The sequence below is a fragment of the Euwallacea fornicatus genome, chromosome 4 (assembly GCF_040115645.1).
Source record: "Euwallacea fornicatus isolate EFF26 chromosome 4, ASM4011564v1, whole genome shotgun sequence".
In the NCBI taxonomy this organism is placed as follows: Eukaryota; Metazoa; Arthropoda; class Insecta; order Coleoptera; family Curculionidae; genus Euwallacea; species Euwallacea fornicatus.
Genome location: NC_089544.1, coordinates 1,693,274 through 1,709,059, shown reverse-complemented (window position 1 = coordinate 1,709,059; position 15,786 = coordinate 1,693,274). Strand labels below are relative to the sequence as shown.

Below are 15,786 nucleotides of genomic sequence, written 5' to 3'. Positions count from 1 at the left end.
AATAACTTGACTGCGAATCCAGAGGATATTTCTGCTGGTAATAGCTGTAGAAAGAAGGGGAATGATTATGTCCTACGACTAACACAGCTCACATTTCCAATAAGTCTGATTCACTTATCTTTAGCGGTAAATTTACCACGAATTCAACCATGGCCGACACCCGACTAAAATTGGTCCTCCTTTTGTAAACGAAAAGCCGCCATCGTTTAGTACTCTTACAACGTCATTTTGTCACTAGAGAAGCCATATGCGCCCGTACAATCGGCACTTACACTACTGCGAGTCGTGGTGTGACGCGGCCCTCATTGGCCAGATATGCGCGTTTGCCTGGATTCCATTGGCTATTACCTGAGCTTAGAGACTCACTTAAGGTTTTCTATTGGTTCCAGGAGCTTAGACCAGCCTTAAAAGTAAGGTTTCACCAGGAATACGGCACGAGTAGCGATATGACGCATTTATGGGATCGTTTGCAAACTGAAGATGAGTGCTGCGGGGTCACAGGACCGGCAGAATTTTCGAATAGTACGGGAACTGCGAAATTCGAGATGCCTTCTAGTTGCTGTTACGAGCCGGCACCCAACGCAACAAGATGTACAAACGTACGTTGAGAACTGTCATTAACGTCAGCAATTACAATCGTTTACCTACAAAAAATTCAATGCCTAAAAATGATTTATCCTTCTTTTTTCATTGAAAAGTTTGTTCACATCACGTGCACCACGTGGCTTATGCTTCATTAGTGTCCATACAAACATGTTAAAAATTTAAAAATATATGCTTTATCGACACGTTAATCACCCGAATGCAACGAAAAAAGTTGCCCAGTTTTAAGATAAAAATTTAAATAATTTCCATTGTTGTTCTAAAACCGAATTAAAATTTTAGAGGTATAAACAATAAAATCTAGCCGATTTCTGGGCAATTACAATTAATTGCTTCTATTTAGGATCATAAACAATAAAGCAGAAACGAACGTTTCCATGCCCTTTAACGTAGTCAATTAATTAGGCCATTGAATTGCAGCAATGCGAAATTTTGCTGTAAATTATTAATTTATTGATTTGTTTCGGAAATTCCACACATTTAAGCATAACAATCATGGCATTTGTTTCGAAAGCATTGGTAATTTACGTTGTAAAAAATGGCTCCTCCAAAGTATCGAGCAATCTTGCCAACGATTTTTCCTCTTATTAATAATTCCATTAATAAATAAGTGATAAAAAATCGGCGCTTAAGTGCACATTTTCCTCCCACCAGGTGCATTCAATTGGCTGTGACGAGCGTCTTCTGGCCTATCTAAGGTCAACTGCCTCCTTGTTAGCCATTTTAGGCTACTGTGTTTTGGCCTTCCTTAAGTTGTGCTTCCTAGGAATTCTGAGATACGAAATTAGAGAAATGATCCAGAAAATACGAATATTAAAGTAAGCTTGCTGTTGCTCGTTCACGCGGTTCCAAAAACTTATTTTTCCTTCTAACCAGGGTAGAACAAGAATTGCCCAACGTAAACGGGGCCGTACCGGGTTCACTGAAAGCGGAAGCGGCTGAATGCGAGATGGAGGCCCTCCTGGTACGGCCCGAAAGTGCCGTCCTCTTGTCCTCACCTCCTACGCAGCCCAAGAATCCTAACGGAAACAACAACTATGAGTTGAGGGAGTATCATAGAAGCCGAAGTCAAGACAATATATGACTAAAGGTAAGCTCAAAATATGATCATGCTGACCTTCACGTAGCTGAGCGACTGTGAGAATATTTGCAGTTTTTTTTTTATATTTGCGCTCTTCGAAATCCCGTAATTAAGCATTTTAAGTGTAAGATAATTCTAACTTTTAAATATTGGGTTGTCTACAAGGCCATTCTGTATTTTTCCATTGAGTGAGCTTAAGTGCTTTAAATTAAAGCTGAAATTGCTCATTTGGCTCCTATTCAAAAATGGAGAGCAGTAATAAACATTTTCGGCATATTTTGTCATATTAACTTCGTAAAGGAAAAAACGCAAAACAGGGCCATTAAAACTTCCGTGAGGTGTATGGTGGCAACATGTTAAAACTTCGACAGTGTCAAAACAGGTTTCCAAAAGACTCACCGCGCTCAGAAAGGCTGAGTGAAATTGATGTTCGTGGATTAACCGTACAGGAGACTGCTGGCGAGCTGAACCTATCAAAATTATGCAATGAAAATCATTCGAAACAAATTGGATGTGTTGGTAAACTCGATATATGAATACCACATTGACTCAAATCACTCTTTAGACGAGAAGAAAATGGCCCGTTTTTGAGATGTATGATAACAAATGACGAAAACTGGATCGTCTATAACAATGTCTTTTGTGAAAGTTCTTGGACTAAGCGTAATGAGCCAGTCGCAAACACTCCAAAAGCGGACATTCGCCTAAGAAAAGCTATCTTAACCGTCTGATGCCGTTACAAAGGTGTGGTACATTTTAACCTCCTTCCAAGGAAACATACAATTGAGTCGAGTGTGTACTCTCCTCGACTGGATAAATTGACTAACGAAATCAGGAAAAACCGCCCAAAATTAGTAACTCGTAAAGGAGTTGTTTTCATCAAGTTAATGTTATGCTACATTCAAGTTTGACCACGCGCCAAAAATTGCTACAACTCGGATTAAATGTTTTGCCACATCCATCCTATTCCCCGGATCTAGCACCGTCGGATTATCATCTGTTTCGATTGCCGTAAAATGTCTTTAATGGAAAAACCTTCACGATTGATGAGAGTGTAAGAACGGCCAGTTTTTGCAGAAAAAGGATCTAATTTTTATGAGATTTTTATGAAGGGGCCCCAAAGACGGAGAAATGTTATTGAACAAAGTGGGTAATATATCACAATAAAGTTATCGTTTTCAGTAAAAAAAATGTCTTTCATTCGCATTGTAAAGTACGCAGTGACTTTGTGGACAACCTATAATGCGTGCTATATCTCTGAGGCGAATTGTTCATTCGTTTTTTTACATTTTTACTTTTGTATTCCTTTAATTTCATATTGAACATAATTCTGATTTAAAACTGAGATTAATATTGATCCTTTAGAATAAAGGGTACACAAGAAGGCTTTGGAAACAAAACAATAACGCTTCAGTTGTCAGTGTGAGTGGCGCCTCCGCGTCTCCTCTCGTTTCGCTCGTGAAAAATATCAAATATCGCATGAAGACCTGGAAAAAATTTGGAAAAGTTTGTGCTGAGTTCAGGGTTAATTTCGTAGAAACACAATAAGAGTCGTGCGAGATTCTACCCAGCTGAAAAGGGCCAAAAATCGCGCTTCTGAAAGTCGATTGGATTTGACGGCATCGGAAATATTCTGTTGTTCTCGTTCGGGTCTCCGAAGTCGCACGATGATCGAGCGGCAAACATCAGTAACGCTCAAAGCGAATGAAACTAAAAGTTTCCGTTACATTGCAGCAAAAAGTTTGTGGATGAATGTGTGACCGTCATATTCTTGAGAAGTTAGGAAAAACGAGTAGAAAACCGATAATAAACGATAAACTAAAAGCTACGAGAGGTAAATATTTAAAGTTGTCAAGAAAGCTTTGGAAACAAAACAATAACGCTTTAGTTGTCAGTATTAATGGCGTCTCCATGTTACCGTCCGGTGCCGGTCGCGGAAAATATCACATTTCGGATGAGAACGTGGGCAAAATTCGAAAGGTTTGTGCAGAATTAAAAAGTGAATTGTGTAGAAAGGCAATGAGTGTCGTGCGGAATTGTGCCTGGCTGAAAACCAGTAAAAATCGCACGTTTAAAATTCGATTTGGTTTCGCAGTACCGGGAATGTCGCGTTTTTTTTCCACGTTCGGGTCGCCGAAATTGCACGATCAACGAGCAGCAGACCTGGACCGAGCCCAAAATTGAATGTAAGTAAAACTTTTACATATCGAGGCAGAAAGCTAATGCCGCCGTCACCGCCTTCCGAAACTAGGAAAAAGGGGTAGAAAGCCGATAATAAATGGTAAAATAAAATATATGAGAAGTGAATATTTAAATTATGTGGAGCACTCTGAATTTCCTCTCCTAGACCGCCGTGGAATGACAGATTTTTCAGGCTTCCCTAATGTTTCTCTGGGGGCTTTATCTAATTTAGCGCAATTCCCATCGTCATCAACATAGAAAATAAAATTAAAAGACTTTAATTGTTTATTCGCGTTTTTCTACTCGTTTTCTTAGGTTTCGAATACGGTGCCAGTTTTGTCACCGTAGTGTTTTGCGCCCGAGCCCTTAGTATGGTGTAAATATCATTTTTATTTAGTTCCAAGTCGGAATACTGTCTGCGAGCATTTAATCCCGAAAAATGATGTTAAACTTTGGAGTACCTGTCTGGCATAAATTGTTGCCATGCAAACGATTTCACTATGTGGGTTAATTAGCTGCCCTCAACCCTATCTGCGAAGCAACATTTGTTTACAAAATATTGTGTTTTATACCCTAGAGGTTATTGTATTGCCATTACGTATTTGCATGCAATGTATAAATTGCGCAATTATGTCGACTGCACACTTTAATCCCTGGTTACCAATATTAAACGGGTATTAAACACGCAACTTCCCTCACCTGAACTTCTTGAGGGGCAGAAAAAATCGTAACCGAGATAAGACTAATTGGCGGTAATTGTTTTATTTCCCTTAACATACTTCTTGTTTATAAAGCATTTTTTTTTTGCGAATGGCCAGTATTTATGGCGTAGCTCCTCTGACAGAGCTGTATTTTCCTTTAAACCTACCTATGTAAGTCCGTACTGTTACTAGATACTACATTTTAGCCCTATTTATATCTTAGATACTTTTCTTTTCTTTAAGATTTCTTCAAGCATGATGGCCGCCTGCTCTAAGTGTTGTTGGTGAGTGAATTGCCTTGCATGCATTTTCAAGTAAACTGCACTGTTTACTCAATACACACCGCTCTCTCTTCTCTAATATAACAATGGAGATCAACATTATTTCAGTCAGATTTAATGTAATTTTAGCATGGCGCATGTAAACTCTAAAACTGCATGTATTTGAAATGTTTGTTAAGGTGAATAATACATGCCTCTATTAGGTCAACTTGGGTCTCTGTTAGTGCATTCTTATTTTTATTGCAGAAAGCTTGTTGGGCCGGCGAATAACGAGATTTTAGTCAGTATCGAGAGATCTTATAAGATTTCCTTCAGTGGGGGGGAAAACGTGAAGGCGTACCGTTCTGCTCTATTGAAGTATCGTTTGTCCAGCGAATAAAATTAAAAATCCCTTCTTCATGTGAAGTTCATTTGCCAGAAAGTCCTTTTCCATAACTAGAAGTGACGCGCCATTAAGTCCTAAACCTAAAAGCTGTACTGAGTAAAATTGAAATGGAAAACACAGTGACTCCCTGAAATATTCGGACGCTCACACTTACAATCTTCCTTCGTGTATAGTAGTGATAAAAATAAACGATGAGGAAACGGGACTTTGGTATATGTTTGGTATTAGTTTTTGCTTACTAACAACGCAAGAATACATTCAGCATCAAAATATAGGAAAACTGAAATATCTTGACAAAAAGATCGTTTTTGGGATCCCAAAAATATTCGGACATTTTTAGTACATCGTAGTTTTGGCCATAAGAGCGTGTCTTGTGTTGGATCTAATGTTCTAACAGTGTTTCACGATACTTATTAAAGTTGTCCCTAATGCTCGTGTGCTCTTTCGAAGGGCAAAAATGGGTAGAGCTAAGAACGAGACAAGCATCACTTTCGATTTATAACAATTGGTCATTTTCGAATTCGGGGAGAAGTTATCCTACAAAAAAATTGGCGAAAAACTTAATTTGGGCAAGAACACGGTTGCAGATATTATCCACCGGTGCAAGTTGAAGTGAAAATTCTTTCCATCAAACAAAGTGGCCGTCCAAAACTAATAAACGCTCGATAACAGCGATACATCATGAAGACTACTAGGGAAAATCCCAGTATTAGTGCCCTTAAACTGAAAGAAGCTCTGGAAATTCAAACTGGTAAAAAAGTATTTCCAGAAACTATGCGAAGATGCATAAGAGCAAATGATTTTGTCGGTCGGGCATCCAGAAAAAGCCATGGGTTAATACAAAAACTAAGAACTTTAGAAAAGGAGTTGCATTGGAGACGCTTTTAAAATCGGAAAACTGTTGGAAGGATGTAATTTTTTCCCATGAATCAAAATTCAACATATTTGGATCCGATGGCCGACAGATGATATGGAGAAGACCCAACGAGGGACTGAAAACAAACAATTTACATCCTACTGTGAAACACAGAGGCGGACCAGTAACGGTCCGGGGCTGCATTTTGGCCAAAGCAGTTGGGGAATTAATGTTCATTGATTGAACAATGGACAAAATGGTTTATTAAAACATCTTAAAAATAATGTTTTTTAAAGTGCCACTGATGCGGGAATTCAAGAGAGTTTTATGCATTATCAAGATAACGACCCTAAACACGGCGCGATGATTATTGAAGAATGGGGGTGCTCTACGACCGTCCAAAAGTTCTAAAAACCCCAGCTCAATCTCCGGATCTTAATCCTATTGAGAATGTGTGGCAACAGTTGAATTTGTAAGTAAGACGACATTCAATAACAAATAAAAATGAGCTAAAAAGGTTTCAATAGAGGAGTGACGCAAAATTGACCTTAATTTAATTAAAAAAATTGTTTTATCCATGCCTAAACGGCTTGAAGCCGTTAGAGACAATAATGGAGAAAGTGCAAAAAATCAATATTTTTTCCTCACTTGTTTATTGTTTTTTAACATGTTCGAAACTTAGTGTATGAAACTTTTTGTAATACCAAAAATGTGTTGTTTATACTTTTTTGATTTTTTGATATTGTCAGGTAATGTTAAATGTATTTTTGCAATGTCAGCGAGCAAAAGCTAATACCAAACGTATGGCAAAGTCCCGTTTCTTAATTATTGATTTTTATTATTACTGTACAGAAGAGAAGATTGTAGGTGTAAGCGTCCGAATATTTTAGGTAGTCACTGTATGTCATCGTCTGCCCGACTATGCGGTGATGTAATTACTCCATTGCTGGCAACTCGTTATGGAACCTTCACCATTTTACGCTTGTTTAATGCGCATGCCATTAAACGAACCCATCAACTACTGAAAATTAAAAAAAAATAAATAAACATCTTAGTCGGCAGAAAGTTAACTTTTTCCCCTTTGAAATTAACTATTTACATGTAAAAAGTGAGTGGCATTACAATGATGTATCACATATTAAGGTTGAGTCTTGCGGCTCGACGTGAATCTAAATTTTTTGGGCTTATCCTCCACTTCCAAGCACACCTCTTCAAACCTTATTAAATTCTGAGTTTATATTAAAACGTCGCTTCTTCTCTCATTTTGGTTTTTGAAGTTGCGACGATCATCCCCGTAGCCCATTAATATCGGTGGGTACAAGTTTATAAATGAGGGGCCTCGTAGTGGCTCATAAATAATAATCTAATGGAGCAATATTTAGGAAACGAGCCGGTCAACGTATTATAAAATTATGAAGTGGATGATTGGCCTCGTCATTTGTTTTAGCCAAAAAGCCCTTCTCCTGCTTTTAATGACGACATCCTTGTTGTTCGGATTAAGTTCTTCCCATTTGATGGCAAATTTGACTCTCGTGGTGACGGTGGTTTTGACGATGTTGAGCACGTGGGAAAATGATTAATGTGGATGTTGTTGTATCCGCGCGTTCTCGTTTCTTTTTTTCCATTAAACGAAGTCGGGCCTTCGACCCTTTTTCCTTGTTTCGTGTCGTTGAAAGCCACGCTGGGACGTTTGGTCCGATTCGGATTCCGAGGAAACATCCTTCTTATCAGAGGGCTTCCGTATTTATCTCGAAAGCGACGAAATGTTTACACATTTTTCGACGATTTTACGCACCCGAAGCGATAACATGTCCTGATACTTTCTCTTTAGACACGTCTTATCTGCACCGAGGTTGCCGCAACACAATAAAAACTACATGTATGTTTTCTAATCTTGATTATTTTTTTCCAGTATCGGCTGGAGGGCCTGTTCAGTCGCGGCCGTTGGGGCCGTGTCAAGAAAGGCCCCCTGGCTACGCCCCTGGAAGACATCTTCAAACGCAAACCCCGTGCACGGGTTAAAGAAGAGACGAAAGAAGAACCCTGCTGAGAGTTGCTTTCATCGGTGCCCACTTTCCCACAGGAAACGTTAGTATAGCCCAGAGACTTTCAGGTCGCCCAAAGTGTGACCTAAAAAACAGGACTCGTGTGCCCTATTTCATGTTTCGATTGCTAGGGTAGCGGATAGCGATGGAGTTATGCAAGGTGTCTGTTTCTGGAGCTGAACTTTGAGGATCTCGGTAACCACAAAAGTTACGAGATTAAATTGGGGCGAAGGTGCGCGATTTGAAGTTCGACAGTGTGCCGTCTCAAAGTTCGTGCAGAATTGACGGGAGTATCAAACTTGGCCCCGATTTAATCGACCCCCCAACTTTTATGGTGGCCGAGATCCTCGGGATTCAGCTCCAGAAAGGGACACCCTGTATATATATATATATATATATATATATATATATATATATATATATATATATATATATATATCTATAGTGATAAGTTAAAATAAAGAATTTACTAACTGACGTCGCACAGACAAAGGTAAGTTTTAGTGATGCCTAGGTATGGTTTATTCGTAGCTCTGTTATCATGTGATCAGTGCGAGCGTGACTGAAGAACTGTCATTGTGTGTAGGGACAGACTTAGGTTGAGGGATTTTCGATAGGTCAGCCATGCGTGTTTGCGTCGTTAAGTTCCTTCTGTTCATTGGTGATAACTACAATTATTAATTGACAGAGACAGTCTTGATGGAAATTAATGAATTAACTAATCAAAATACTGCGAAATGAAAAGTGCAAATTTCGAAAAGAGAAATAGAGACGAACGGTGCTTCGATATCTATACATACATATTTAAAAGAACAGATATTTATTTCCTAATTTTTGCCATGCCTTATGGTAGATTATTTCCGAATTTAGATCTTTACTGAAGGAAAAATAAGTTTTGGGCGGAAACAACGAAGGCAGTCCAAACAATCAGAGAGCAGCTACGTGTGTCTCTTGACTCTATAACGTCGAGGACTGAGCGAGAGATTACCTGAGGAGTCTGTAGAAATAACACGAGTGAAATGTTGTCGGAAACTACTAAAACGACGTCAAAACCGCACATGCAGAGTGCTTTAACGTTTTTTTTCCGAACACCCCCGCCCTACTTCCCACGCCCAGGAATCTGACCTTTGGATTTCAATGAACTTCACGAAAATCCTCAAGTAGATTAAGCTTGACGGGCTGGAAACTGTTTCCGTCTTTTAACGATAATACCAAGATCGCGTTCCAATTATCAAAACTTATTTTTCCAAATTCGAAGAAAGTTTTCATTAGCCTTAACGAGAAAACTGCATTCAGAACTGTATTGATACGCTTATAGGGCTTTAAAAACGAATTACTGTATGAATAAGCTTAACTTTCTCATTTTTTACCATCTCTTCGACTCCTTTCCATGAAAACTATTTAGTAGGTACGTTTATATTTTTGATATTGTAACAATGCTAGCTAAATATTAGAAGCTTCTGAAAAGGTAAATATGAGATTGTCCCAAGATATCAAAAGTGCATTCTAACAAGCTTTAAAATAGATTCAGGGTAAGCCTAGTTTCGGAAGGACTGCAGTTTCCTTTACTTGGGTGCATAGTAGGTGTCAACCTCACCTGGAACCCGGACAAAACCAACAAAGCCATTTCTGTATTAAACGTTTATATACCTACTAATAATAAGAAATTTCAAAATAATATCATGCCTCAATAAATCTTAGGAAATAAGGATTTTTAATGATAATAGTATGATTACTTTTCACAACCCTAGACGTAGCACTTAGAGGTAGATAGTACTAACTTATCACGTGCATTAATATTGAATACGCTGTGAAACGTTTATCGAAGGAACTTTATAACTGTTAGTAGACTCGTTAGCACTATGATAATCCTATTTTTTGTAGAAAAATTGTACCAAACCTCAAATAACTAAATACCTATTTATATGTAAATTATCGTAAGAGATATAGTAATATTTTTTACTTAAGCCTAAATTAAGTAGGTATAATGCGACTGTTAACATTATCTCACTGTATGTATTTTTCGTCTCATATTCGTTACCCGTATGACCAATGGGCCCCGTTTCCGAATATTTAAAGCTACAAGCACACAGGCGAAAGAGCGCCGAAACCTCGGCACAGACGATTCTTCTATGTGCCGCCTACCCCCGGGCCAATCCGGTGCGAATTCAGTTCGAAAGGACGACTCAAGGAAGATTTAATAGAAGTCAAAAAAATGTTGTTTTTACACCCTGTTAGAAACCTCCAAAACTCACTTTTGTACAGAATTCACGAGATTGTGAGACTGCTACATTCGTTTTGGTCGGTCTTGCGTTTCTTAATACATTCGCAATGCATGAGGCGTAAATTAAGCGTGTTTTGGGAAGTATATTTCTACTTTGACCTAAGTACACCAAAGTTTTCTGCACCCGGGAGGAATTTCGAAACTTTATTGATTTAATAATTTTGGACAGCACCGAGAAATTTGCGTCTGCTTTCTGTGTAAAATCGTTTTTCTCTCGAAACTTTCCACTCATATGAGCTCGTCGAGGAGTGCGATAAGGCCAAGCTGAGATAAGTTCGGACATTCCAGTTATAGCCGCGAATTGCGATGGATCACTTATGCCATGCCCAGAACCAAATTTTGATGGATCAGGGTCAAAATTAATATTAAACCGATTACGAAGTTCGGGCACTTCAAATTGAGCGCAAAAATTCCTTTCTCCTTTCCCTCCTTCTCATACACAGTTAAATGTTACTCATTCTGTCGGAGAGGAAAGTGACCTCCCGGTCAGAAATGCGCCTCCATTCGGTGAATGTTACGTTCTTGCACTGTTAGGTACGAACCTTGTTAAGGGCAAATGTAAATTTGTAAACTAACACGAAATAACATAACATAACCCGAGCACAGCAAGCTTTATTTCTTGTAACTACGTACATACAGTGTCGGCCAAAAGTGGGGGAACTTTCAATAATTTGCTGCGATTTTATGTAGTGCAGTAACGTTCAAATTTAACACGTACATATGCATAGATTCACGATAAGTAGTAAAGCAGTAATTAAAAAAAGAAAAAACCTTTTGAAAAAGGACCGTTATTCTGATCAAATAAGATTAATATAAATTTTCACGAGGATGAAAGTGGAGAAACATTAATGAAAATGATAATTATCAATGAATTCTCTCAATATTTTATTGGATAATCTTTACTTTTAACAACGTCTTCCGACGTGTGCCCCCTGGCACGTAATAGGGCAATGTATAATTCCCCTTTAAATTTTTCCGCATTTTTATATCTCGCATCAGCCTCAAATTGGTCCCACAAGTTCTCCAAAGGATTCAAGTCGGGACTCTGCGCTGGCCAACTTCCAAAAAGTTCTTAATTAATTTGGCGGTGCGCTGGGGATCATTGTCGTGCATAAATTTCCAAGTTAAAGGTAAGTTTATCTCGGCACACGGCAACATTGTATTCTTCAATACATCGAGGTATATATGCCGGTCCATAGTCCCGTTAAATTGCACCAGCGGTCCTGCTCCGAGCCCAGAAAAATAACCCCACATAAGGACCTTGCCTCCTGCGTGTTTTATCGTGGGTCTCATATACTTGGGGTTGAATCGTTCATTCACAGGACGCCGTACCCATTTAATACCGTCCAATCCATATGGATTGTATTTAGTTTCGTGTGACCAGAGCACGTTTTTCCACCGGTTAAAGGTCGAATGTATCATTCTCTGTAATGTCTATTTTTTTTTAGATGTGAAGGGTTTTTTCGGCAGATCTTCTAGGGCGAAATTTTTCTCAGAGCAGGCGCCTTCTGACTGATCTAACAGAAATCAAAATCGATGGTTAATCTTTTTTTTTTATATCCTCAGCAGTAACAAACGGATTTTTTAACGCGCAGCTCCTAATTAACTTGTCTGCGGCTGAAGTTGTTTTTCTGGGCCTTCCAGGTTTAGGAACACCGGCGAGGGCCCCCCGACTTTGTATCGCTTGAATTTGCCCGGAAACGACACTTTTGTGCAAATTTAAATCCAGCGATATCGACTCGTTTCACTCCGGAACGATATTTCTCAATTATGATTTGTTTAATTTGATCAGAAAACTTCTTGCCACGAGGCATTTTGTCGGCCCTTTTAAATGCACTGCCAAAATCTGAATCTATTTACGCGAGCAAAATTCACAGAGTGGCAAAGATAAGGAAAAGTTTCGTCATTTTTGTCCATTTAAAATTGCAAACAATTTTTTTTCCATTGTTTATAAAGCCGTTTGAATTTTTTTTATATGCTTTAAGGGCGTTTAAAGGTATATTCTCTTCCGAAATGAAATAAAGCCCGTAACGCCTGATTATGAAATAATGAACGGAACGTAAAAGTTTCTCCATTTTTGGCCGGTGCTGTATTAAATATTCTTTGTTTAGTAATTCGGAGCTAACTATTGTATTTTGTTTTCGATGTGGACCCATTTGTTTCTGCTTTTATTGCATTTACTGCCGTCCAAAATTACGACATTTATTGGGTGGACACAAGACGAAAGCCCTATATGAACTCCGGGGCCCACATAAAATGCTCCAGAATATCTTTTCAGCTTTCCTATGTGGAAGCGAGGTCGAGATCATGATAATACTGTGACGTAATATTATTACGCCACAATACGTGCTGACGGGTTACCTAACAATCACGTATGATTAATGTGTTGTTACAGGATTTCGGCGTGCAAGCAAATCAAACATCGCCTCCTGCCCACTTCTAAGATTAGCAGAATTGCGATTTTATACAGTGGAGCAAAAAAACGTCGGTACGGTTAGTTATCCCAGAAATTTATGGAGTTTATTGTCAAAATACAGTTTTGGACGAAAGTATGGGTACATTTGAAGTCCATCATAGTTTTATGTCAAAATACATCATTATTAAAAGATGAACACATTATACAAAAACCCAAGTATATGTTTAATAATATTACAAACAAAGCAAATAAGTTCACTTCTACAAATATAAAAAAAAAAAACAATAAATTGTGCTGAACAAAAGGATGGAATACTTCGTAAAATCCATTATAATCGAACGCAAAATTTTAAATAAACTAATATGTTGTGGCATATCCTTTCGAGTTGATAACAGCCTGACATCGACGGTGCATAGAATCGATTAAATTTTCACAAATGGAAATGGGAACCTTCGCCCATTCTTCCTGCAGAACTTTCCACAACTCGTCCCGATTGGATACATTCCCGTCTCGAATTTTTCGTTTTAAGTTTTTCCAAAGCCGCTCAATCGGGTTGAAATCGGGCAACTGGGACGGCCAGTCTAATACGGGGATGTTATTATCATTTCGCCAATTTTTTACTATTAAAGATGAATGTTTGGGCATATGATTCTTAAAGATGGCTTTGTATTGAAATCGATCCATAATTCTCTCAATTTTGATCAATAGTCTAACTCCTGATCGAGGTATACATCCCCATGCTGCTATGCTGCCACCGCCATGGTTCACTGTTAGGTTTTGGTAGTTGGGATCAAAGTTCCCACAGGTCGACGAACGTAAGTTTTTCCATAAGAATTAAAAATATTAAGTTTAGTTTCGTCACTGAAAAGAACAGTCCTCCACTTTGAAGGTGGCCAAAACGAACGTTCCTTTGCAAATTCAGTTCCATCTCTCCTGTTCTTCTTAGAAATGAAGGGCTTCTTCTTCGCTGCAATCCTTCCTACTAATGCCATTTCGCGCAACCGACGACGTACAGTGTGATGGCTTATATTGATGTCACTATTGTTAGTGATTTCTCGCTACAGTGTGATGGCTTACATTGATGTCACTATTGTTAGTGATTTCTCGCTTTGTAATCCTGGAGGATTTGCCAGCGTTTGCAGATGATATTTTTTTAATCCGTCGATCAGTAGTATCATTCGTTTTTCTTCCAGGTTTTAGACCATCTTTTACGTCCCCATGAGTGCCAAATTTTCTTAAAATTTCGGAGAGGGCCCCTTGGCTGATTTTTAACGTCTTTGCCGTGTCTTTTTCGGTTACAGCCATCACGTGATATTTGGACCGGTGAATTGCGAAAATCTTCCGGGAAATACCTTTTTCATTGGCATATTTCATATAAAGCGCACCACACGGTCGGGTTGAAGAACTGATGTAAACAACAACACTGCACAGCATTCCATACTTTTGCCCAACAAAAAAATGCTTTTTTAACAACTTTTTTAAAAACGGCATTCCTAGGCCGAATATTTGACGGTGAATTTAGGAACGTACGGAAGTGGAAAAATGTAGAGAAACTTTTGAAAAATTTATATAATTAGAGTTTTAATAGTTATAAACATTTAGGTATCGGTTTAATGTGAATCCTGTGTACGTCCAAATAAGTCCACAAAAAAATTTCCTATTTTAATTTTTGTGTGGAATTTTACGTTAACGACGGTATTTTTTCCACCAAAAAACCCGCTACTGCACCTTTACCTTATCAACAACTTTTGAAGGCGAAAACAAAAATTATCACCAAAAATTTTTTTTCCAAAAAATATTCCACACTTTCGTCCACAACTGTGTCGCAACTTTAAAAAAAAAAAAAACATTTCTTAGTCCGTTAACAATGATAAACAAGAAATTAGTCGAAGGAATTCCACTTTTGAGTGAACTTTTCTCAAAATTGTGCATATTTTTGCTCGGAAAACTTTCCGTACGATCCAAAAATGCATCCGATAAGCTTTTTTTGCTGCGAAAAAATGCCGTTAAAAAACGGAAATATCTACGAGATTGGCTGCGTAATGATTTCAGTTGCTAGAAAAATTCTAAATAGTGCATCAGGAGTTCAAAAAAGCGTGAAATTGGTGCCGCTTTAAGGCAATTAATCATTCAGTTGTATCGCGAGGGCCATTCAGTGGCTGAAGTAGCAAACATGGTGAAGATTAGTCAGTCAACAGTGCAGTACACAATCGAGGGCTGTGGAAAACATGGCACGATGAAAAGAGGACCAAGAACTGGACGTCCGAAGGCTGTGAGAGCGCAAGAGGGACGGTATACCGTACGTCGGTTTAAGAAAAACCTAAAAGTGGGCGCCACGCAAATCAATAAAAATTTAAAAAATTAAAAAAGACTTAAACTGCAGCGACGAAACAGTTCGAGATGTTCTAAGAAGCAATGGCTATAAAGCCAGATCCACCCGGTAGAAAGCCCTTTGTTTTGAAGACGAATTAAAAAGAAACGGTTTAAATATGATAAAGGGCATTTAAATAAGGGCCAGAACTTCTGGAACAACATCATTTTCAGCGGTGAGAGTAAGCATAATGTCCGTGGGTCGGAGGGAAAAGGAAAAGTGTGGACAAAACCCATTACGGGGCTTCAAATTAAAAACTTATCTGAGCGGTCGAACGAGAAGGCGGAAGCGGTATGGTTTGAGGTCCCATGTCGGCAGCGGGGGTGAGGGGAAATCTGTGTTTTGTGGACGAAATGGCGGACACCAAATCGTATGTGAATGTTTCAAAAACGAATTTTAAAGTCGGTGCTGAAAAGTTGGACCTTGGTAGGTCTTTCACAATCACGCGAGACAATGGTCCACAACATATCTCGCGTCGAGCGAAAGAACGGCTGCTGTGGAACGTTAAGGGAGCTCTAAATCACCCACCTCAATCGTCGGATTTAAATCTAATTGAGCCTCTGTGGGAACACTTAATTAATA

The 15,786-nt window shown here is 38.7% G+C and overlaps 2 protein-coding genes across 3 annotated transcripts in view; one reads left to right on the top strand and one right to left on the bottom strand.

Annotated features, from left to right (window-relative positions):
- The window catches only part of LOC136350918 (CD63 antigen-like), an 82,064-nt gene extending 66,283 nt beyond the window's left edge, over window positions 1–15,781 (top strand). Inside the window, exons 5-9 of one of the 2 annotated variants that reach the window (XM_066303099.1) lie at window positions 390–599; window positions 1,258–1,421; window positions 1,480–1,693; window positions 4,810–4,850; window positions 8,001–15,781. In XM_066303099.1, the coding sequence (XP_066159196.1) occupies window positions 390–599; window positions 1,258–1,421; window positions 1,480–1,687 (582 nt within the window). In that variant the 3' untranslated portion in view covers window positions 1,688–1,693; window positions 4,810–4,850; window positions 8,001–15,781. The remainder of the gene's footprint in view (window positions 1–389; window positions 600–1,257; window positions 1,422–1,479; window positions 1,694–4,809; window positions 4,851–8,000) is intronic. The other variant, XM_066303100.1, reaches the window with a different exon arrangement.
- LOC136350905 (uncharacterized) overlaps window positions 1–15,786 on the bottom strand; it is a 105,691-nt gene that overhangs the window by 80,248 nt on the left and 9,657 nt on the right. The gene's annotated exons all lie outside the window — the stretch shown is intronic.